This window comes from Schistocerca nitens, chromosome 5 (assembly GCF_023898315.1).
Source record: "Schistocerca nitens isolate TAMUIC-IGC-003100 chromosome 5, iqSchNite1.1, whole genome shotgun sequence".
Classification (NCBI taxonomy): Eukaryota; Metazoa; Arthropoda; class Insecta; order Orthoptera; family Acrididae; genus Schistocerca; species Schistocerca nitens.
In genome coordinates, this window is record NC_064618.1 from 396,811,709 (window position 1) to 396,837,409 (window position 25,701).

Here is a 25,701-nt window from a genome sequence, read left to right on the forward strand (position 1 = left end):
TGCGACCTTAGCGATCGCGCGGTTCAAGACTGTAGCACCTAGAGCCGCTCGGTCACTTCGGCCGGCATGTCATAAATATATCCAGAAATTAACATAGTAAACAGTACAAGATTGAGTAATCAATAACAGAAATTTTAAGTGTGCAAATAATTCGCAATTTCAAATGTTTCTAAGAACAGTAATTTTAACTGTACATTCAGAACTAGTGCTTATGGATTATAACATCGAAACTAAAATATTTTATAAAGTAATTCCTTTTCATAAATTTTAGCTTGAAATATAACGTACTGTGTATAAAATTGTATGAAATGTTTCAGAAAAGCAACTGAGATTAATATTAGCCCGTCCAAACTTCGAAATATATTACTGGTATCGGCAACTACCGTTGGGGAAAAGTAATGCTAAAGGAGGATGTCCCGTTAAACTACACTATAAATAAAATAACATTGTAAACAGGATGACACAACGGCTAATGTGCGAAGTTCATGGTATTCTACGTGGTGCAGTAACGGGAAAAGCAGTGCACGTGCGCCAAAGGTCGGCACAAAACGGAACAGAGAAGAATCAACGGGAGTGAAGAAGAAATACAAGAGAAAAATCAACAGGAGACACTACTACCGCCGTTAAGACACATGAAGTATAGTCCGCGCAGAACACCATGGTTGGTAGCGTTCAGATGGGAACGAGCGCGTGCGGTGAGCGGTAGTGGTGGGGGCTGCCGGCAGGCGCTGTATGGGAAATGCAGAGCGCTATAGGGGAAGTGCCGTTCTAAATTGAACCCTACACTCACTTTTTTTGTAAATATTAAGCGGTTCCCTCCACGCTCACACTTGCATGGTGACCATTCAAAAAGATCTGTCACGTCTTCTTTGTTAGTATATAAAGAGAATTACGCCGCAAAAGCAGATAATTATTTTCGCCTGGTTTGTTAACCATTTGTAACTTTCAGAGAAGTGTCACGAGTGGTGAATTTAGAGTAAAACCTACATATTTCTCTTGTTGCCATGTTAAAATTTGCTTATTTTATCAAAAAATAGCGAAGTTTACACAGTCTCTCCTCACTAAGATGTTGTGCAGATACAATTGCGAGAGAATTTTGAAACAGTGTATTATTAAGTACGGAACTGAGGAAAAGTAAGGTCAGTATCATTAGAAAAAGCACATCCTCAGTACAAAATAAACATTCACTTATGTTTTTCCAAAACCCATAGCATTTCCCGTTTCACCAGCTATGGATGGCCCTTAAACGTTCCCTCCTTTCATCAAAAAAGCGTGTAGTTAGTGGAATAACATGATAGACAACGAAGTTTTTCATAACCATATGACAAAATACTCTCCTCTTCGTGTGCTATCATTTGCTAAAATCTCATTTCGATGTTTCAAACCGTTTACGAAATATGAGGAATGTTGTGGATATCTCACTCTGGTTCTATCGCTGGCGTGTCACGATCGCAAATAAGTCTATTACGTCAGCTCAGTTTTCTCGAGATTGGTGACAGAGATCGCCACCTAAGTTAAAGGAAAAAATTCAATACACAGCAACGTATTATGTAATAGGCACCAAAAGCAAAATCATAACGATCCCTATTTTTCATTGCAAGCTTTTTCGAACTCCGCGCAGTGTCAAACTTCCGCGCAAATATCACATTAACTATGACCATTAACGGAGTAATGGGCACATCATAATGACATATAAAGCTACAAGTAAAGCAAAAGTGATTTTTTTTCTATAAAATCGTTTTAGACGGATTGCAGGGCGTGCGCCTCGATCCTGTCATCGCCGACTGGCCGATAGGTGCCAGACAAGTGTCGGCCTCCCATTCCGAACAAACGAATGAACTCGCCCAGGGCTCTGCACGAAAATTTGGTCACCGCGCATTGGCATCCGTATCACGAGCGGACTCTTACGGCTCGCCGACTTACGGAAGGAAGCTTAGAAACAAGTGCAATGACGGAAGTGGGATCAGTTAAGGTCAAACAAGTAGGCAAGAACCAGCATGAAGCGGAACAAGCAGAGCCGAAATGACACACTGTCGGTTAATCACTTACGATGATATAAATAACATGCAGTGGAAGCGGGGAAGAAATAAGAGGGGCGGAGACCGAAACTATGCATTGTGCATGTCGTACGGCTGCAAGCAGCATGAATGGTACTTGCAATTACAAGGATTGTCAAATATTTATGAACAATGATTTATTTAGAAATTTTGTATTGTTCGTGTTAAAGTACTGTATCTGTGTTGGGCTATTGGCAATGTTGGTTGTCATAGTGAAACGTGAAATTTTCTTTGTTTTTCCATTCTGCAACTGCAACACTTACAAAAGTAGCAGTGTGACGTGCTATACATACAGTATTTAAATTTGTTGTTGCCCATATGGACGCTGAGCTCCTTGTTTGTTTACATGCCTGAGGAGCTGCCAGAAGACAGTGCAGGGGCCTACTATGTAGCGCAGTTCCCATTCCGCCTGGCCACGTCCGCTGCAAGTAGATAGGGGTGGAGTGCAGAGCCGCCACAGCTGTCCTTCTGCAGCGCGATCCCGTGCTATCTTCATGGCGACGTTTGTGAAGAAGGGCTGCATGCAAGTCGGTGACCTTCAGACAGGTACCGACCATTGCAACACTCTGGCCCTGCCCTCTGTGTGACTGGCGGACAGGACCAACTCACGTTGGTTCCTGCTGTGATGGTAGACATGGCGAAGTTCGGCAGCGCAACCAAATGGTTCAAATGGCTCTGAGCACTATGGGACTTAACATCTGTGGTCATCAGTCCCCTATAACTTAGAACTACTTAAACTTAACTAACCTAAGGACATCACACACATCCATGCCCGAGGCAGGATTCGAACCTGCGACCGTAGCAGTCGCGCGGTTCCGGACTGAGCGCCTCGAACCGCTAGACCACCGCGGCCGGCCGGCAGCGCAACCGGCTACTACGTTACAATCACAGAGCGTAGAAGTAAGTAGAGCCGTCTTTCCCGTGATGAAGGACCGGAGGGCGTGCGCCTGGTTCCCCCACCCCTCGCTACTTACCATACCTACCACAGCACCAGTGACGATGCTGTTTCCTCTGTGTGTGCTTGTGTGCTTATGTGCTCACTACCTCATCTCGTCTTTCTAATGAGTTTCCCGTAGATTTGTTAGTTTCAAGCTACTGCCGATGGTACTTTTATGTATAGAAGGGACCAAAGGCATCCGACAATACTCGACAGTACACAACTGACATCCATGCCTCGGCATTGTACGGTCATTTTATAGTTTTCGTGCATTACTACTACTCCATATTCTTAGCGTCTGCTAATGGGTAATCATCGCACAAATATATATTATCTTTGAGTATGTTCATGTGGAAAAATGTTGGCAAGTAACGTAGTTCAGTTCTGTCCAGGAGAGAAACGCCAAGATTTGCTTCGTAAAAAAAAAAAAAAAAAAAAGACATCTGTGGTAGAGTGGGAGGACATTATAGGCACGGCATGCTTACTTTCTTAGAACAATGAGAGAGAACGAGAAAGAACCTAAGACTGTGATCTGAAACTCAACTCCAGTTACTGGATCGTAAGACAACAATTTCACCTTAACTTCGTACACTTCTCTCTATAAGAATGAATTAATATTATATTACACGTTCGCTTCTGTTATTACACAGTAACTCAAGGCTCTTTTTCTTTTTTCATTTCCTGTGCTTTCCACTAGAATACACTACTGGCCATTACAATTGCTACACCAAGAAGAAATGCAGATGATAAACGGGTATTCATTGCACAAATATATTATACTAGAACTGATATGTGATTACATTTTCACGCAATTTGGGTGCATAGATCCTGAGAAATCAGTACCCAGAACAACCACCTCTGGCCATAATAACGGCCTTGATACGCCTGGGCATTGAGGCAAACAGAGCTTGGATGGCGTGTACAGGTACAGCTGCACGTGCAGCTTCAACACGATACCACAGTTCATCAAGACTAGTGGCTGGCGTATTGTGACGAGCCAGTTGCTCGGCCACCATTCACCAGACGTTTTCAATTGGTGAGAGATCTGGAGAATGTGCTGGCCAGGGCAGCAGTCGAACATTTTCTGTGTCCAGAAAGGCCCGTACAGGACCTGCAACATGCGGTCGTGCATTATACTGCTGAAATGTAAGGTTTCGCAGGGATCGAATGGAGGGCAGAGCCACGGGTCGTAACACGTCTGAAATGTAACGTCCACTGTTCAAAGTGCCGTCTATGCGAACAAGAGGTGACCGAGACGTGTAACCAATGGCACCCCATACCATCACGCCGGGTAATACGCCAGTATGGCGATGACGAATACACGCTTCCAATGTGCGTTCACCGCGATGTCGCCAAACACGAATGCGACCATCATCCGAAAAAATGACGTTTTGCCATTCGTGCACCCAGGTTCGTCGCTGAGTGCACCATCGCAGGCGCTCCTGTCTGTGATGCAGCGTCAAGGGTAACCGCAGCCATGGTCTCCGAGCTGATAGTCCATGCTGCTGCAAATGCCGTCGAACTGTTCGTGTAGATGGTTCTTGTCTTGCAAACGTCCCCATCTGTTGACTCAGGGATCGAGACACGGCTGCACGATCCGTTACAGCCATGCGCATAAGATGCCAGTCGTCTCGACTGCTAGTGATACGAGGCCGTTGGAATCCAGCACGGCGTTCCGTATTACCATCCCGAAACCACCGATTCGAACGTTGATGCCAGCCCTATCGCGCAGAATCTCCAATGCATCTCACGTATTTTCTTGAGAATGGAAACGGACATAACCCTCCGTTCACCGTTAAAAACAATTTTGGATATGTTAGCTACATTTTATATGCATCAACCTATGTCGCAAAACTAACAACGTAAATTGGCCACTCACTACATTTTTTACTGCAAACTTATCAAAATATATACGGTGTTGAACTTTACTTCGAAGTATCACAATAACTATGAGCCTTAACGAAAAGAAAACAAGGTCATTATAAAGGTGCAATGTGTGGCTATAAGGTGAGCAAAAATAATATTCTTTGTATCGAATAGTTTCTGCAAAATCGAATGAGAAAGACTGCACAACAGAAAACCCGTGCGAATCTAATAACAGCGGTTTTTGTATTTTTACGTGAAAGCTAAGTTTTACTGAGAAACGAACTACAGAAGCGAAGGTAGCTTTGCTCCAGCTAAGTAAATCAGTTTTTAAAGGCAAATGGGATGACAAAGTTCAGTCCCTTTGTACCATGCGATACGTTTTGTGTGAATGGATCAGCACCTAAGTGGTTGTGGTTACCCAGATGGAGGAGGAAGCACAACAAATCTCGTGTGGTGCACTTACTTCTGTTCTCTGTGGCTGCAATCGACATTCGTCGCACCCACCTGGCGCCTATCGCCTGTCCTTATCAATCTGCTACTTCATCCACCTGTCACTGAGTGTTTGTATTGCTAAAGGTTTTGTGTGGCAGAGTAATACGACAAATACACGTATTTTGTGAGTCTCTTGTTCCACAAAAATGTCCTAAAATTTTTATTAATTCTATTTTTTATGTTTTAACTGCAGATACATTTTCTCCCTGTTTTTCGTTACTTACACAAAAAGTAAACCTTTATCTATGTCTTTATGTTATGATAACAAATATTCTAGAACTATTATTTGTATTACATATGGTGACAACATGTTGTTTACTCTCGACATATTAATATTTTCGACTTTTGCCTCCCTTCCTGTAGATGTGGCAATACGCAGTAAATGTTTTTCTTGATTCCTCCTAAAGTACTGAGCAGCAATAATATTAGTTTGCTTACGCAGATCAGTGCTGGAATACAAAACACCATTGAAGTCATAATTTCTGATCTTATGGAAATGTATTATTATAGTATGTTATACACTGATAAGAACTATTTTCAGTAACGTAACTATTTGATAACGAGACGTTTCTTGTGTGCAACTTTTCCACGTAACTTATGTAGATTTACATGAATATGCGTCAAAATTGGTATGATTAGGATATGGTACACACTGTAAACGAATTTTTATATTTTCTTGCTAATCAGTCTCATAATAAGGCAAATTTGCTTTCTCTGTATGTTGATTACCAGATAATTGGGTGTATAAACAAAATGTAAAGTTTATAATTATCAGTGTGGGGATGACAGAATGTGAATTTTCATGATATTTCTGCCGGATTACAATGTGATACCTGAGGAAGGGACAATTGTTGGGTTGTTCAACGGTTATTTTTTTTTTGTGGAATTCGTATTTTATTTTGGGCCTTCGAAAAAACCATCAACTCACGTTTCTGAAAAATTCTACTGGAGTATGTAATGAATAGTGATATCTTTGATGTCACAGCGTACTGACACTACATGCCTTGCTTACTTGGTGTCGCCTGTTTCTCTGAGGTAGCACTGTCTTGCTCTATAATGAGAACAATGCCCCAGCACTAGTGGTAACACACCATCTTTGTGTGGGAAGAAGAGTTAGTGTTGAGCTTTTTTAGGGAGCAGTCGTGCGCTGCCATGCCACGTATGAATAATGTGTAGAACTTGGTAGAAAATGGAATTAATAGTAAAAAGTATTACTTTGGTTTATAGAAGGAAACTATTTCAATTTTTTCGCAGAACGGCACTTGGGATTAATTAAGAGATTTACGTCTGATACAGATTGTGTACGAGAATCAGTGACTGTCTTGGAGAAGTATATTAATGGTAGAACATAAATGATAAGGCGTTCATGATCAATGACTACCTGATTAATTAATGTGGAAACGTAACGTAGTAATGGTTGCTTCAGTGTGAATGTTAAACATAACTGTTAAATAAACAACAGTGGCTGAGTGTAGGCATTGTAAGGGAAGTGTGCTATGTGCAAAATGAATAACGAATCGAAATATTTTGACTTGTACTGTTATAATTTCAAAGTGATATGTCCAAAAGAACAGACACTACATATAATTGCTACGCCTCAGCGGGCTATGAATGCACTACCATCAGTGCGGGTGCATATTTATATTCGATCTCCAATGAGAATCCAAAATTATTGAGCATGGAGGACATGGACAGGGACTATGGAAACGCGGTGGCGCCAGGGAAGTGTGTTATGTGCAAAATGAATAACGAATCGAAATATTTTGACTTGTACTGTTATAATTTCAAAGTGATATGTCCAAAAGAACAGACACTACATATAATTGCTACGCCTCAGCGGGCTATGAATGCACTACCATCAGTGCGGGTGCATATTTATATTCGATCTCCAATGAGAATCCAAAATTATTGAGCATGGAGGACATGGACAGGGACTATGGAAACGCGGTGGCGCCAGGTGGGAGGGTGAGTCAGCTGAGGCGCGTACCGAGATAGTCCGCGAACTTTACCATTAACGCTGTCTCTGTCTGGGTGGCATAGTGGCTAATGCAACTGTCTAATTAGCAGGAAATCCCGGGTTCGAGTCTCGGTCCAGCACCCATTTTCATGCGTCGCTGGTGACTACAGACAGTCCCGATGCAGCTGATATATTCAGTTCCAGCGTTTTCCTCTTCTTCCTCCCCCCTCCAACCTCAGTTTACTTAATGCGCATCACAGCTGCGGAATTTACATGGTGTCTGTTCTTTCAGACATAAAAGACTGCTTTTGTTCGAAGAGTTATTTTACTGCCGAAAAGATTTTCATGAAGTTCGTTGTCATTTATAAACCACACTTAGTACGTTAGATGCACATCATTGTGGTTATTTGTAGCTTCATCAAAGAGAATGGCGAAATCGCCACTACCTGTGAGTTCTTTAGGCAACTGAATGTTACTGTCGTCAGCCATATTTAGTATCCGATGGCTAGTAGTATGGACTGACAAAGGCATACTTAGCAGTGGCTTGGCACCTGAGTAACCAGTCGTAATAGATACCATATCCAGAGCATCTGGTAAAATGTCTCCCGCTATGGTGTGGTTTCTTGCTCTTTGCTACAACGTAGGCAACTTTGTAAGATGTATGAATAGCTTTTGCAGGAATCGTAACTTCTTTAGTGTACGCTTTTTTTAACTTGTGGAAAAGTATTCTCGAGGGTTGCTTACCGCACGACCGTGATTTGAGTCCAATCATCGTTTCATTTTATTGGGATGCATGATTTCAGTAGCTAGTTGTTCTTAAAAAATGTGACATACTGAGGTCGTCCTTCATTTCCCCTATTAGTACATGCAAAACCGGAATTCAAGAAACTGTCCTAATACTTCCTGCATTTTCGTCTCTCCGTTTCTTTACAATCACATGATACTAGTACAGTTAAAATTCAGGTTTTGCACTTACATTTAAAGATTTGTCCATGCTAAAGGAGAAAAACAAACTGCATAGGCGAACAATTTAAAACGATCTGTATTAGACAAAAGTTACCTTCAAAATTTCTGCTACTGGAAAAAAGCAAGTGGGTTATATAGTTCAGTTTAACTGCCATAGTAAAAACACTTCATTTCCTGCCTGCTAGATATCACTAGTAGCACACACTTGTTCCTTTACTCATAAAGCAAATAAACGAAAGTGTTGTTTTCAAAAAACCACTGCGACACGCCTTCTGTAAGGCCGCGATGGTCCTGGGAGCAGTGATTCACAGCTTGAGAACCCCTCGTATGGTTAAACACGCATTTGTAGCTGAGCTTGTCTTACAATTTGACTGCCACAGCAACTTCATGCAACTACAGCTTCACATTTTATACAACTGGATTAATTAAGTGAGAAGGAAAGGAAGGACCACCACTTATACACCGGTTAGCAGTCGATGGAAGGTTAGACACACTCACCAGCGCAGAACTGGAGGATGACGTTGAGCACGGAGGGCGCCAGCAGCTTTTTGAGCTGTGTTGGTCTCCCGCGGCTGTTGCTCAGTTCTTCCAGCAGAGCACGCACCTCCTCTTCCACCTGAGCCTGCATAGCAGCCCCGCTGAAGCCCAGAGAGCGCAGGTGTCGTATCACGAAGGCACGCTGCTCCTGCCACAGTTTGCCGTCCACCAACGTTACTCCTGCACAGCAAATACACCTGTCAATCAGCTCAATGTTTCAAGCTCTACCCAACCCGACATTCAGTGTCAAGGCAGAACAATAAGGAAAGAAAGGAATATTAGGGCATACTGTCGTGTCGACATTGAGATCATTGGAGGCAGAGCACATACTGTTTGGGCTTTTATTTTCAAAGTAAGCATCGTTGCTAATCATCTTGCTGGTGTTGGAAGCTTCAATTGGATTCTTTTTCATCAATTAAATTTGGGTTTTTAAACTCAGTGTTTTGAAAAACACAACGTATTTCTTTTCCTACTCATCCAATCATATTTGGACCTCTATGGACCATATTCTGTGATGACTATTTATTTCTTAACTGTATTATATAACATCCATAAATCATGGTTAATGTTAGGCCTAAAATCTATAGCATGTGAATTTTTGGTACTAAGAATGTTAAGCACCAGTTGTCATCTGTGTGATATTTTTACACAGTATGTTTTGGGACAGTGTTATACCATTATAAAATGTTATAAAACAAGGAAACCAATCAATAAACCGCAACTCAGCATGCACAAACTGCAATATAAAATATTTATATCGTTCTGTAGTATAACATATTAGCTTCTGTGCCATAACACAACATCAAAAGGAAAAACCCAGGAACAAACACGTTTTGTCAAAGATAAAACTATTCTTAAAACATCATAAAACATCTTACTCTCAAAGCATAGTTCTAAAGGCAGCCTCTTTCATCTGCCAAAGATAGTACTTTCCTGGAGTGCATATGACACAGCCCCCAACGATGTAACTGTCTATCACAGAATCTATAAACGGTATGGGTGCCAGCTGGAGACACCTCAATATTGTCAGGATTGTGATATGGACCTGTAGAATACCTTTTGGCCCTAAGAAAACATGACTGCGTGTTAACATTTATTAGTTCAGACCTACTGCTCAGTTTCTTCTCATTACCAGCGGCTGACATTTCATGACAGGGGCATGGAGGAATTTCAGTGACTTCTGTTGTTGGCCTGGCTTGGTTGGTCGTCAAGGCTACTTCTCCAGCAGTTCAGCTGAAGTCTTGTGGGCTGTTGTCTGGCTTTCTGCAGGTGGAGCCATAGTTTGAGAGTGTGCCTACACTGTTCAGAGCATCCTCAATCCCACTCTGGAAGATGGCAATGATCTGTGATAACCTATTGGGATGTACCATGCTGCTGGAAGTCATGTAGTTAGACGATCCTGGCCCCACTGGACAGGTAGGCCCTGGCACCTGGAAGGTGCCTTCCATGGTGATCAGAAAGAGAGACACTGGATGGCTGTTTCACCCTTCAGTGACAATGACGTTAGTGTGATAAGCACCATGAGATGCACTGGTGTTGGAAGACCCTCAGTGTGCACATCAGTGAAGTGATAGATGGCAGCCAATGGTAAGACCTGTGAGTGCAAGGTCTTGGTTACTTGGGCGTTGTCATCTCACGAATGGAAAGCAACATGTTTATGAGAATTGCTGGAACATCTAACACTTGAATGTCACTACACCATAATGTTCCTGAATTGAATGCCATTGGTACGAACGCCATCAGTCCTAATGGTTGACTGCATTCAGACCTGGAGAACTGGGGTATTGTGGCTTGAGGTAAGAAGTGAGGCTCTGTTCATTATGACTGAATGTGGCCCATTTCATGTACAATTTCTATACCAGTTGTCAGCAGTCCTTGTCCTACTGTGTTTGCTTAACAAGTTGTTACAGGTGCTTGACTGCAATGTCAAGTACCCGAAATGTGTTATTGCATCTGAGGTAAAGCTTCTTCCTTCATATCACAAGAACTAATAAATATGTCTTCGTCCCTCTAAAAATTCAAATTTGTTGTAAGTTCCTATGGGACCAAATTGCTGAGGTCATTGGTCCCTACGTTTACACACTACTTAATCTAAATTAAACTAATTTACATCAAGGACAACACATAAACCCTTGCCTGAGGGAGGACTCGAGTCTCTGATGGGGGGAGCCACGTGAACCGTGGCAAGGTTCCTCAGAGCGCACGGCTACCCTGCACAGCTCTCTGTCCCTCTCTCTCAACTGACATTTTTCTGAATGTGTAATTTGTGCTTGTGCTTGGTGATTGGCGCTTGTGTAGCAATGTGCGCTCATGTACATGGCCAACTTACCAACTTACAGTGCTTATTGTTTCTTTCTGCTGCACAGCTATGTCACCACCTCTGTCTGGTGTGATCTTTGGTTGTGCTAGTGCGAGCTTAATAAAAATTTAATTCCTTTCCCTTTTTTTATTCTGGGGTGTAACAAAACGTGATACTGAGATGACAAAGATCATAGGATAGCGATATGCACATATAAACGTGGCTGTGGTATCGCATACAGAAAGTTTAAAAGAGCAGTGCATTGGCAGACCTGTTGTTTGTACTTAGTTGGTTTATGTGAAAACGTTTCCAAGGTGGTAACTGCTGCACGACAGGAATTAACGGACTCAGAATGGTAGTTGGAGCCAGATGAATGGGACATTCCATTTCGGAAATCGTTAGGGAATTCAATATTCTGAGATCCACAGTGTCAAGAGTGTGCCGATAATACCAAATTTCAGTCATTACCATGGACAACACAGTTGCGAATGGCCTTCACTTAACAACTGAGTTGTCAGGGCTAACAGAAGCAGCACTACACGAAATAACTGCAGAAATCAATGTGGGATGTACGACAAATGTAAGAGAGTGCAGAAAAATTTGGCATTAACGGTCTATAGCAGCAGATGAGCGATGTGAATGCCTATGCTAACAGCAGCACATCACCTGCAAGCCTCTCCAGGGCTCTTGACCACATCGGTTGGGCTACAGAGGACTGAAAACCCGTGACCTGGTCAGATGAATCCCGATTCCAAATGGTAAGAGCTGATGGTAGGGTTCGAGTGTGACGCGGACTCCACGAAGCCATGGAGCGAAATTGTCACCAGGGCACTGTGGAAGATGGTGGTGGCTCCATAATGGTGTGTAGTGTGTTTACGTGGAATGGAGTGGGTCCTGGTTATGTATGGCAACTTGGAGATCATTTTCAGCCATCCATTGCCTTCATGTTCCCAAACAACGATCGAATTTTTATGAATGACAATACAGCATGTCACTGGGCCACAGCTGTTCACTATTGGTTTGAAGACCATTCTGGACAATATCAGCGAATGATTTGGCCACCTAGGTCACAATGGACAGGTCAGTTCGTGCACAAGGTCCTGCACTGTAACTCTACGCAATTACGTACAGCTATAGAGACAGCACTGCTCAATATTTCTGAAGGAGACTTCCAACGACTTTTTGAGTCCATGCCACGTCGGGTTGCTACACTATGAATAGCAAAAAAATGGTTCAAATGGCTCTGAGCACTATGGGACTCAACATCTTAGATCATAAGTCCCCTAGAATTAGAACTACTTAAACCTAACTAACCTAAGGACATCACACACACCCATGCCCGAGGCAGGATTCGAACCTGCGACCGTAGCAGTCCCGCGGTTTCGGACTGCAGCGCCAGAACCGCACGGCCACCGCGGCCACCTATGAATAGCAGAAGGAGGTCCGACACGACATTAGGAGTTATCCTTAGTCACCTCAGAGTATATGTAGGGTCATAGTAAATTCTAAAAACCATCACTACACATGTATTGCATCGTATGCATCCATATAGAATGGCCAGAAGGTAACATACAACCTATACAAAGGATTTGCATGCATGTCTGAAGGACGTTGTAGTATAATAAATGCAGTTACTGCCACAACACAGACCCTGTCGCCATTAATGAAACAATCACGCCTTGTGGGGCTAAAATGACGATGCAAAATAACATGTCTTCGTATTCTTAGTTTCACAAAAGTATGAGCATTTGACATTTGGAGGTGTAGTCCGGCACTGGGGGCACAGTCGGACAGCCGAGTTAGGTAAGGCGAGCGCTCAGGCCTGGCGGAGTTACGGGTTCGGGTCCTCTTCTGGCACAAATTTCACTTGTCACTAGTAGCTGACACTAATATGTATTCACAATATGTGAATTCATTTAGCGACTTTCACAACTGCAAATTTGAAAGACTGTGTCTGTTTCTTCAGACACACATACATGTCTGGAGGACATTTGCAGTTGCTGCATTAACACACAGACTGTCGCAATTAGTGATATTCTCAGTACCGCTTCATGAGACAGTTGTAAGAGGGCTTCACAAGAGATAATGTTCATTTTTAATTTTATTTTGATTACTCACCTGAAACTACCTTTGTTTTTAAAGTCGATTTGTAATGTCGCTTTGCTTTTATGTTGTTTTGTCTTGAAAGCATGTCATCGGCATGGTAGTCCGAAGAATTTGCTTAAAGAGTTATTGATTTTCAAATACTTTTTTAGAGAGTAACAGTGGTGTGTGTCCTGTACTTAATTTTCCGGTCTGTTGTACAACACTGGTGTGCTTTCGTTTAGATTTTAATTACATACGCTGTTTTCGTACCTTTCACTCTTTATTCTAAACTTGTAACACACGAGATTTGCGAGAAAATTAATATAGCTATACCCATCGGGAACCACTATTTTGTTGTCACCGATTGTTAATATATCCTATTGTTTTTGTTGCATAGTGTTGTGTATTCGTCCAGAACTTTCTTTCCTTATGTTATTGATTTTTGTATGTCATAGTTCCGATATTTTGTAACTTTTCCGTGGAAACTGACCTCATGGTCCTCACAGGAAGCAACAGTCTTGGCTTTAGCCTTACAAGATTTAGGGAAACCATAAAGAAAACGTAAATCAGGATAGCCGGAAGGGCTTTTGAGCTCCATTCCTCCCGAATGAGAATTCGCAGTCTTATAAATCGCGCCACCTTGGAGTAAATAGCTAATTGTTGGTATGACTGCGAGAAAGCAAAATAGGAAGCCGGAAGTGCATATTTGATTCACTCTGAGGTATCATCACGTGTAAATATGTGTTTAATGTCCAGCGACACATAAAACTAAAAGAAACAACATTATCTTCATTAAAACTTCTAGAGATGTGACCGTGTTGTCGTATTCACATATCTAGTGCGTATCAAATTAATGGCGTAAAAGCATACAGTTGAAAGTACACTATACCAGAAGCAAAAAACTCTCAGTAAACACAGGTTCGCAAACGAACTGCTTCCGAGATAATTGCGACTTAGTGATTACCGCCCACTACCGACGTGATTCTGTGTAAACACCACATGACAGTCCGTGGTGTGGTCTTTGTTTACATTTCTGAGACAATTTGTAAATAGAATGGCTACGACAGTACAGAATACAGTGAGAGTACCACTCATGTCATATCTGCGGAGCATCAGTTGTGTCCTATGGGTGTTGGTGGCAGAATAGAACATTACAGAAACGGGGAGTCAGCGGATATGTACAGTATGTCATTTATGGCAAGGCTAACGGCAATGCACGGAGGGCTCCATGCTGTACCAAGAAGCATATGCTGCCCGAATGTACCACCCAAGTCGAATATTTACAAGGGTGCATCAAAGCCTCGGAGGAACTGGGAGCATTCCACGTTCAACACGAGCTTGTAGGTCTGCACGAACTACACGTGTGGTCAAAGATGAAAAGAGCACAGATGACTCCTGTATTAAAGGAGGACAGGAAAACGGACAAGCAAAATTATAGACCAATATCCTTAATGTCGGTTTGCTTGCAGAATTCTTGAGCATAGTCTGCGTTCGAATGTAGTAAATTTCCTTGACACAGAAAAGCCTCTGGCCAAAAATCAACACGGATTTAGAAAGCATTGCTCATACAAGGTATTCTACGAGCTTTTGATGAATGGGGATAGGCAGCTTCCATATTAGTAGATTTCTGGAAAGCGTTTGATACAGCGACCTACTGTAGAATGTTAACGAAGGTCGAGAACACGGAACAGGTTCTCACAAATGAGTGGCTCGAAGACTTGTTGAGTAATGGAACCCAGTACGTAGCTCTCGATGGCGAGTGTCCATCATAGCAAGGGTGCAATCAGGACTGTCCCAGGGACCACTATTATTTTCTATACACAGAAAAAATTATCTGACAGACAATGTGAGCAGCAGTTTACGGCTGTTTGCTGATGACGGTGTGATGTATGGGAAAGTATCATCGTTGAGTTACTGTAGAAGGTTACAGGAAGACTTCGACAGAATTTCTACTTGGCGTGGTGACTGGAATGTAGAAAAATGTAAGTAAATGCAGATGAGTTGGAAAAATAATCCTGTAATATTCGAATACGTTATGTGTGCTGCTTGGCACAGTCACGTCGATCACGTATCTAGGTGTAACGCTACAAAGCGATATGAAATAGAACGATCATGTAAAGTCGGTTGTAGGGAAGGCGAACAACCTACGTCGGTTTATTGCGAGAGTTCTAGGAAAGTGTAGCGCATCTAGAAAAGAAGACCGCTTATCGAACACTAGTGCGACACATTCTTGAGTACTGTTCGAATGTTTGGGAACCCACCAGGTCGGATTAAAGGAAGGCATCGAAGCAAAGCAGGCGCGTGCTGTTAGATTTGTTACTGGCAAGTTCGATCAGCATGTGAGTATTACTGAAGTGTTCCGTGAACTCAAAAGGGAATCCTCGTAGGGAAGACGCCATTCTTTTCGTGAAACACTGTTGAGAAAGCTTAGACAACCGGCATTTGCGACTGGCTGCAGAATGATTCTAATGCGGCAAACGTACATTTCGCTTAAAGACCTTACGTTGGTTTGTGGAATATGTGTAGGCAAAGAACCCAAGATCTTTGGATTTACCGTTAGGCACTTACCCCCGGAGTCACTTTTTTGTGTTTAACTTTTATACCCCTCATTATTTTTTGGATGAACTTCCAGGCTTTTTTTTTTGCGTCTCCCAGTTTCCTATTTGGGTGGTGCTAGTTTTAGCCTCGGTGTGTGTGTTCGTAGTTGTAGTCAAGTAGAACATGAAACTGATCGATTCGCATATAACTTCCTGCAGTCGTGCTATATTACGTTAACAGCAGTGCCACTCACCTTTCCGCAGCCCCAGGCTGCGGAGGTACGCGAAGAAGTTCCGAGGCCGTCCTTCAAATTCGGGTCGCGTGAGCACCTCGCGTATGAGGCTCCTGGTGGAGACGATGACGGTCAGCTCGCCGCCCAGATGTAAACCAATCACGGGTGATCCGTATTTCTGGGCTAAGTACGTGAACGCCTCGTGCTGCGATCCCAGCTTCTTGCTCAGCCGGCAGATGTCCTGGTAGTTGCCCACCAAGGGAAGCCAAGTCGGACCTGCGGAAGTAAACAATAAGTCGTCTTTAGAGTCGTTCATTATTAGTGCTTTAGCGATATTTTCCAACTAACCTGTCTTCTACGTTATACATTTAATTCCTTGAAAGCAGGGTGAGTTCATGCACATTCTAGGCGCAATATTAAAATACTGCAATCAAGTACGTATTCATGAATGAGTCTGCTGCAACCATTCAACTGTTTGACTGGCGCACAAATGTATGATACTATGGTAAGTATTGCCTGTATGTAAAATAATTAATGCAGAGACATTTGTCGGGTTTGCCGCCTGACAGTATTGTGCAAATCTCACAATGCTCCAGCGATACAACTGTTCGACGTCTTCAGGTTGTGAGAGTTTCTGTTGTCACTGCTGCGAAACGCGACTGATGATAACCGCGCGGAGGCGATGAAATTTGTCAGGCGAGGAGCAGCAGATACTCGTGCGCGGGGAGGCACTGGTTTACAGTTACCGTGGAGAGACCGCTATAAAACATGTTTACGTCCGTTTTATTTGCACACCACTGCGCATTCAAAGGAAAATGACATACTTTTAATGAGATTTCCCGCTCGCATTCAAAGAGAAATGGCATAATTTAAGTACGATGTTTACGGTACGCTGTAGCACATTAGCACATGATCCCCGGCCGCCAATGTTTATCTGTTCCATTTTAACAGCTGTCTGTATCACCATACTTAAAATGCTTCAATATATTTCGCTTCATATTTCACAGCCGTAAAGAGCTATACTCCAAATGCAACTCTCAACCACCTTTTTCCCCACTCACTACTTACGCGACCTTGAACAACATTGCTTTCAAATGGCTCTAATATCTGAGGTCATCAGTCCCCTAGAACTTAGAACTGCTTAAACCTAACTACCCTAAGGACATCACACACATCCATGCCCGAGGCAGGATTCGAGACTGCGACCGTAGCACCCGCGTGGATCCGGACTGAAGCGCCTAGAACCGCTCGACACAGCGGCCGACCGTGTTAGAAATCACTTAAATCATGATAACCTGCCATTATAGCACAAGTAACCGGTCTAACAACTGCGCCGGACCCTTGTTGTCGTATATAGGCATCGCTGACTGAAGCGCCGTATTCTGCCTGTTTACATACCTCTGTATTTGAATACGCATGCCTATACCAGTTGCTTTGGCGCTTCAGTGTATAATTAACAGTGGAAACTGACACAGTTGAAACGATCAAATAATAAAGCAAAAGCGTTCCAGGAAGCAAGGGTCCATCGTTTGCAAATTAGCTGCGAATTTGTGGTTGCAAGCCAACACAAACTTCAGTAGGACAAACTGCCTTTGCTAGCACATACGTATTTATATATGTGAAATGCTTGGCCCAGCTTTTCTAAATGTTGTCTCAAATTATCGAGTCGCATTTTTCATGAGGCCTGCAGAGCATTAATCATAAAGTATTGTAGAGGTTGGTGTGATGTGAGTCCCACGGTCACAGTATGGCGAAGTGTGGAGTTCAGTGGTAAGAGGGTGTTGGGCGCTGAAAAAGAACGTTCTACATCAACAGATGTGACAGGGGCGTACTTCATTTCGGCACATGTTGGACAGGAATGCTGCAGTCCGGAGTGCTGGATTTTCCACTAAGTATGTCGGCAGCTGCACACAATTGCTTCAGGCTGGTGTTCTGCAAAACCGTTTGCATTTCTGCCCGTACTTTTTCCCCTACTTCACCTGGCGCTTCATTACCTTTCATTTTGGCTTCTTCAAGCAAAGAAATATTGTCGTAGATAGGTCTCCCTGGGCCTTCTAATTGTGAAATTATTCTTGCCGTAAATGTGTAGTGGGCCCTAATGTAAGATAAGTCCCGTTTTAAAGAAGAATTTTTGAGTAACTCCATTGCTGCAGTTACGGATGCAGCATCCTCCGGTATATTTTCAACCACCTTCTAGAGAGCTGAGAGATGCGTACTATAGTATTCTGCTGCTATCAGCCACGTGCCCCAGCGGGTGACAACAGGCTCTGGCGGCAATGGGACATCTGGAAGCTGTTCTTTGAATGCCTGTATTCTTGATGGTGCCTTAACAAAAATTTTCTTCACCATACATATTACTATATTTACTTTAGGAAATTGTAGCCTTACTTGCTCTGCTATACGGTTGATCCCATGCACTACACAAGTTACGTGCAGCATCAATGGGTAGAATACTTTCAGTAGTTGAAACGCTGCTATCATATATGCAGCAGCATCAGTGACGGCCAGAAGCACCTTATTCTCATCCACTCCGTTTGGGTATAGCACCTTAAGCCCATTGTTCACAGACCGTGCTATTGTTTGTTGGTTAGTTTTTGCAAGCTGTTTTGAGTAAATCAAATGAGCCCTGGATGGAGCATCTGGATCTAGCTTGCCAATAATCAGGTTTGCAATGTAACGGCCAAGACTGTCAGTAGTTTCATCCACAGAAATCCATATACAAGATTCTCGAACATCTTCTCGGATCCTGTGCAATGCAGCATTGTAAGCTGAATCCACATAATTCTTACGTAAAATTCAGTTTGCAGGAATAGACTGATGGCAGCACTTTCCAAGAAAACCTCTGAAAATGTTTTCTAGTTTCCGAAAGGGGATGCTTGCTGCCACAAGTGCATGACACAAATCACTGCAGAACTTGTTTTTTTCAGAGGATTCACCAGATTTATTGGTTAAAAGAGTTTGCTTCAATTTTGACTTTCGTTCAACATTAGCTTTATGTGCGATTCCATCTGCATGCAATACGAGAGAAAAGGGAAATGCAGTTTAGAATCGCATATAAAGAGTATTTCGTATTACTAAAGGATAGCGATAAAAAAAGAATCCTAAGTGACAGGAAAATAAGAAGTCTAAGAAAAACATCAACTAACCTCCTTGTTGCATGCTTGGCAGAAAATAATTTTCCCATCTGTTATATAATGCGGAAAATCTTGCAGCCACTGCCTTATATGAGTAGACTTTGAACTAGCTGTTTTAGGCATGGCATAGTATGAGCGGTAGGGGAAGCAACGTACTCATTGCTGGACATATGGCACCTGACAGATGGCCGCCGCTTCAGAACATCTCACTACTGGCAAATTATTTTTCGAACCGGAAAATTCACGTATAATACCTTTCACGAAACAGAGTAGTTTGATATGACTGCCTGTAGACAGCAGCGAGAAAATGCGCGAAGGGCAGTAATTTAGCTATAGAGGGCGTCTACGATCAACATTGTGATTTTTTAATCCGTGCTCAGCTTAAGGCCTATGAAACCGTTTCTTTGCGAAAATACACAGCTGGCCAGAATCCTACGAACTAAATATTTTCAAAAAATGGCTCTGAGCACTATGGGACTCAACTGCTGAGGTCATTAGTCCCCTAGAACTTAGAACTAGTTAAACCTAACTAACCTAAGGACATCACAAACATCCATGCCCGAGGCAGGATTCGAACCTGCGACCGTAGCGGTCTTGCGGTTCCAGACTGCAGCGCCTTTAACCGCACGGCCACTTCGGCCGGCTAAATATTTTCAAATATAACATTTAGTACTCCCACGTTCGATTCTAATGTGTAACTCAAATCTTTGACCGGTTCCCATTCGCTCACCGAAGTTAAGCACTGTCGCGCTCGGCGCGTACGTGGATGGATGACCATTCAACCGTGCCGAGTGCTGTTGGTAGTAAGGCAAGCAAAGGAATTGTAAACAGTCTCTAACGACCTTCGCCTTAGACGAGACGTAAAACCCTGAGTTTACTTCCTTTTTCTAATCTTTGAAAACACAAGAGCTCTATATCAGATTAACGAAATAGGTACTATTTAGGATTTTGATGCCGAAATAGGCAAAATTAGGCGTCAACGTTGAAATACCCAATTTTCGGTCCTATAGAACTAACGGTATTCAGTTTAGTTAGTCATGAAACGCATAACTACCAACTTATATGCAAATTGGAGCTTAGGAAAAAAATAGGTTTTAACCTAAAGATCCGTGATCTATTTTTTTACATATGAATAATAAAACACCTATAAAGAGTATTTGGTATTAACAGGGATATCGATATAAAAAAATTAAAATAGACCGAAGTGTTAGGCAAATACGAAGCATGAGCGCATATCAACTAGCCACCTTGCTGCACGCTGGGCAAAAAATATTTTTTTCCATCTGTCGTATAGTGTGGAAAAACTTGGAGCCACTGTCTTATATGATGAAATAGGCACTTTTTAGGACATTAAAGCCGAAATAGGCAAAAATAGGCACTAACTTCGAAATAGGCTTTTTTAGGTCCTATAGAGTTAACGCTATTAAGTGTAAATAGTCATGAAACGCATAAGTACAAATTTTTATGCAAATAGGAACTCAGGAACAAAATAGGTTTCTACCTAAAATCCGCGGTCTAGTTATAAATGGGCTTTCAGATCGTGATAGGGGTGTCCACCGGGGACCAAACCGCACAATAACAGTGAAAAAGTGGTTCTGTGTGGGGCGGTGGAGGGGTGAAATGGACTGCAGTAGTAGTCGTGGGGTTGTGAACCACTGCGGCTGTAGCAGGGACGGAGTTTCTCTGTCGTTTCTAGGCCCCCCAGTTAACAAACAATGCAATACAATACAAGACCAGTTTTATTCAGTTCTGTACAAAAACAGAAAAAAGAGAGGGAATTAAGTGTGACATGTGGTGATCAGCCAATAGAAAGAATGGAAACAACAAACTTTCTTGTAGTGCAAATTGACAAGAAAACTAACTGGTCTTCGCATACAATAGATCTCTGTAAGAGGCTTAGCTCTGCTGCGTATGCTTTACGGGTTGTCACTTCATGCGTTGAACCTAAAACCGCAAAACTGGCATACTATGGCTACTTTCACTCACTCACTGAATACGGAATTATCTTTTGGGGGCAACCAGCCATTAGCAAGGAAAGCGCTCATTGGTCAGAAGCGAGCTTTAAGAGTTATATGTGGATTGCGCCAAGAGATTCATGTAGAAATAGCTCTCGAAAACTTAAAATATACACAACGACATGCTAATATATTTTTTCTCTCATGGGTTTTGTCTATAAAAATACAGAGATGTTTCAACCAAACAGTAATTATCAGGAGCATTACACACGGAGAGAGAATGACAAACACAGTAAGCATAGAAATCTGAGCTTGGTGCAAAAGGGTGCCCACTACACGAGAACAAAACTCTCCAAAGGTCTTCGCCCTGAAATAAAGACAGAAATTCATAACAAGGGTAATATTAAGGAAGAATTAAAATATTTCTGTTAGAAAAAGCTTTTTACAGTCTAGATGAATTTTTAAATAAATAAATAGTAAGATTTTAATATTATATAGTAGAAGATGACATAAGGCCACTAAGAATGTTGTTTAACTTGAGCTCTGTGGCAGTTTTTGCTCTGTATCTGTTTTTCTATACTACTTTAATGATTCTGAAAAAGTATTTATCTTCTTTTTTTTCTGTAGTGCTATTCAAAGAAATTACTGTTTAAATTTTTATATAATTATGTACTCAAATATCTGTATATGCTATAAGATTGTAATATTGGATTTGTAAAAACCTGGCTCGTTCCATGTCCTTGTGAACCCAACACAGTTGGACCTATAAAACACGAAATAAAATCAAATCAAATCAATTGACGCCGACGAAACCTGAGAGATCAAGTGTTGAGACGTTCCTTTTGAAAAGATACAGTCGCACTCGTTCCCCATCTTTGATGTAGCCAAGTTTGTTGGCCACATGTAATCTCGTCGTCGAGCGGAATCAATTCATAATTTTCCTTCCTTTTGTCAGCCAACCTCTTGTCTACGACAACAGTTCAACATACATTAAAGCATATGGTACTTCGAAAGTGATCCAGCCGTTTAATCAGCATGAATTTATGAAGATGAATGGAATTTACTGAACAGGTTGGAAAATGAAATGCTATTGACTGCCGACTGTTAACCTTCGCTAATGAAACTGGTTTCCTGGCCTACAGGATCGACTTGTCCCGATACAAAATTCAGAGAAAGACACTGCGCTACTGTTGGAGGAGACAGTGTGGACAAGGTTATGATCTGGGGAATATTTATGGGACGTTTTCATGTGTAGTTATAGGAAAGATAGTGGTCCTATGTAGAGAAGGTAAAGAAAATTTCAGAGAAAAGGGAGCTAGCTGTATGAGCAAAATAATGAGGCTGAAAGACTACAGGAATGTTTAGGGCTATGTAAAGAAAAGAAACATGAAGAGAGTGTTGTGGATAAGAAGAGGAAGTGCATGAAGGTAAAATGGGATAAGAAATACTTCGAGAAGAATTTGACTAAGGGCTGAAAGATCTACGTCGAAACAAGACACCTGAAATAAACGATATTCCCGCAGAATTATTGAGGTCAGTTGTAAGATTTGTCATAATAAAACATAATACTCTCAAGAAAAATATAGGACCTAGTAATTTCAATTCCAAAGAAGGCACTTGCTAATAAATATGAGCGTTACCGAATCGTCGGCTTAATAAGTTCTCGCGCAAAATTCTAACACCACTTCGCTACTGAAGAATCTAACGACTAGTAGAAGCAACCTAAGGGAAGATCAGTTTGGATTCCGGAGAAATATAACAACTGATAAAAACCAAAGGTGCATTTATGGCATTTGCAGACTGAGGTTTTCTCTACGATATTTACAGGAATACACTCTCCTAGATTCTGTAGTTAGGAGGGATGAAAGACGAAGGGGGTGTGGAGGGGGCAAAATTATCTACTTTATGTACAGAAGCTACGCTGCAGTTGGAAGAAAAAATGGAGGAAGATTAGGGTTTAACTCCTTGTCTGCGACGAGGTCATTAGAGGCGAAACACAAGCTCAGGTAAGGGAGGATGGGGAGGCAAATCGCCCGCATCTTTTTAAGGAAACGAGGCTAGCATCGGCCTTAAGTGATTTAGAGAAATCCTGAAACACACAAATCTTAACGGCCGGACTGGATTTTAGGCCACCATCCTCCCAAATTTCGGTCAGTGCCTTACCGCTGCGCCGGCCGCGGTGGCCGAACGGTTCTAGGCGCTTCATTCCGGAACTGCGCGACTGATACGATCGCAGGTTCGAATCCTGCCTCGGGCATGGATGTGTGTGATGCCCTTAGGTTAGTTAGGTTTAAGTAGTTCTAAGTTCTACGGGACTGATGACCTTAGATGTTAATTACCATAGTGCTCAGAACCATTTGAACCTTACTGCTGCTCCATCTCACTCTCTCTGCAGTTATAACCATCAGTTGTCCGCCTCCGGTAACTGAGTGGTCAGCGCGACGGAATGTCGTACCTAACGGTCCGGGTTCGATTCCCGGCTGCGTCGGAGATTTTCTCCGCTCAGGGACTGGGTGTTGTGTTGTTCTTACCATCATCATTTCATCCCCATCGACACGTAAGTCACCGAAGTGGCGTCAAGTCGAAAGACTTGCACCAGGCGAACGGTCTACCCGACGGATGGCCCTGGGGGGGGGGGGGGGGGGGGAGGGGGCTCCACTGGGGGCCGGACTGCACAATAACCCTGAATTCGGTGTGGGACGGCGGTAGGGTGAGTGGACTGCTGTCGCCTGTTGTGGGGTTGTGAACCACTGAGGGCTACGGCAGGGACGAAGCCTCTCCGTCGTTTCTAGGTCCCCAGTTCAATACAATACAATACTATACAATACAATGTCATGTCATCCATGTTACTCAATCGACTTTCCCGCTTTGGTCATGCAAATTGCAACCCTCTGCCGCTAGAGCAGTGCCTTCTAACCTATCTTAGATCATTACCCCTGAGTGCAACCAGACATTAGCTAATAACCCGCCCCCCTACCCCTACCCCGCTGCCGTCTGCCCTTCCCCCCCTTCACCCCCCCCCCTAAACAATATCACCAACTTTAGCACCTCAATAAACTATGGAACGAATTAATTTTCTTGGAACACTTTTATTTTTAAAATGATAAATGATGAATGGTATTTAGCTTGTCTGTGTGCGTGTGTGTGTGTTTGTTAAAATGAATGACGAAGGAATTCATGGTGCACCACAACTACAACCAACAACTCCTTCTCAGATAAGAAAGCTAAATATCCACAGTGAGAGTAGACAGTTCTTACAAAACATACTTCCCCTCCAGTACTCCCCTATTGCGGCACTTTCTTGACCTGTGCACCAAACCCCATTCAGAATCAAAGAAGTTCAGATGTGTGCACTAGACTTATTGCTTGTAAATCATTTGATTGCTGCGCTCCTTACTTCTGAACTAGCAGAAACTGGATGACTTAAGGGTGTTAATGCTTTGTGCCTAACCACTCTAATAATAATAATACTGTGTACAGCACTATACTATAGTAACTCTTATGTAGTTACTGCTGAGTGGTGCTGTCAATTAATTCATTTTTCTGTTTCGAAGCGAGTAGTGAAGCAACTTCTGGACTACTGCAGGTACTATCTACAAGTTGGAGAAGATATTTTCTTGCGATGTTTAGCATTTGTTACCTATGTGTCTCACTTTCATCGATCAGCGATGTACGCGACAAAGCACAATACACATGTGTAGTGGGTGGAACTCCACCGCATTAATGGTACTAATTGAGAAAAGGTAATTATTGATAACTTATATAATCAAAATTAGAGTCTTACAAAATTGTGATAATAGTAATGATCTTTTGAAAATATTTTAGTTTTGTTTGGTTCATGGCGTGGGTTCCTGTTGTCATGTCCTAGTTCATGAACCACCGGCAACGTATGAGTGGCCAAGTAAGTGGTCCTGACAGTCGGGATACCAGTTACTTTGGAATAAGGCATGGCATCTCGGACATATTCTGAGTCGTCGTCACCTTTGTGCTCAGACGGCAAAGACTACCAAATCCACCGGTTAGCCCCTCAAGCGTTAGAGGTAAAACTCAATGGGACCCAGGGCAAGTAAGGCTAGCAACCTGCTTCCCTGGTACCTTAAATATGATGCTGGCAACAATCAGAGCAAAATGCCTCGGACCTTTGGAGGTGACGGAGTCCCACCTCTAATTGACAAACCAGGGACTCCTAAGATACAACTCGGCAAACGAATGGTAACGAGATGGGGAGCTATTAATATCAATGGGGGCTACTCTGGAAAGAAGGTAGAGCTGGCAGAGGCTGCAAGTAAGATGGGGTTGGACGTTTTAGCTGTTAGTGACATTCGAGTAAGGGGTGAGAAAGAAGAGGAAGTGGGAGAATACAAGGTCTACCTGTCAGGAGACAAAGCAGGAATAGCACAATGGAGTGTAGGGCTTTACATCAGGAAAGAAATGGAACCCAGCGTAGTTGCAATAGGGTATGTAAACAAACGACTGATGTGGATAGATTTGACAGTGTCTAGCAAGAAAATTAGGATTGTGTCGGTGTATTCGCATTGTGAAGGGACAGATCAAGATAAGATGGATAGTTTTTATGACGCACTCAGTGATGTAATTGTTAGAGTAGAGGACAAGGGCAGTGTTCTGCTCATGGGTGATTTTAATGC

General features: G+C 42.6%; 1 protein-coding gene across 2 annotated transcripts in view; it reads right to left on the minus strand.

Moving 5' to 3' along the window:
- The window catches only part of LOC126259543 (methyl farnesoate epoxidase-like), a 209,319-nt gene that overhangs the window by 120,281 nt on the left and 63,337 nt on the right, over positions 1–25,701 (minus strand). For both annotated transcript variants that reach the window (XM_049956421.1, XM_049956419.1), the window contains exons 2-3: positions 15,988–16,242; positions 8,774–8,992 (exon numbers count right to left, since the gene is read on the minus strand). In XM_049956421.1, the coding sequence (XP_049812378.1) occupies positions 8,774–8,992; positions 15,988–16,242 (474 nt within the window). The remainder of the gene's footprint in view (positions 1–8,773; positions 8,993–15,987; positions 16,243–25,701) is intronic.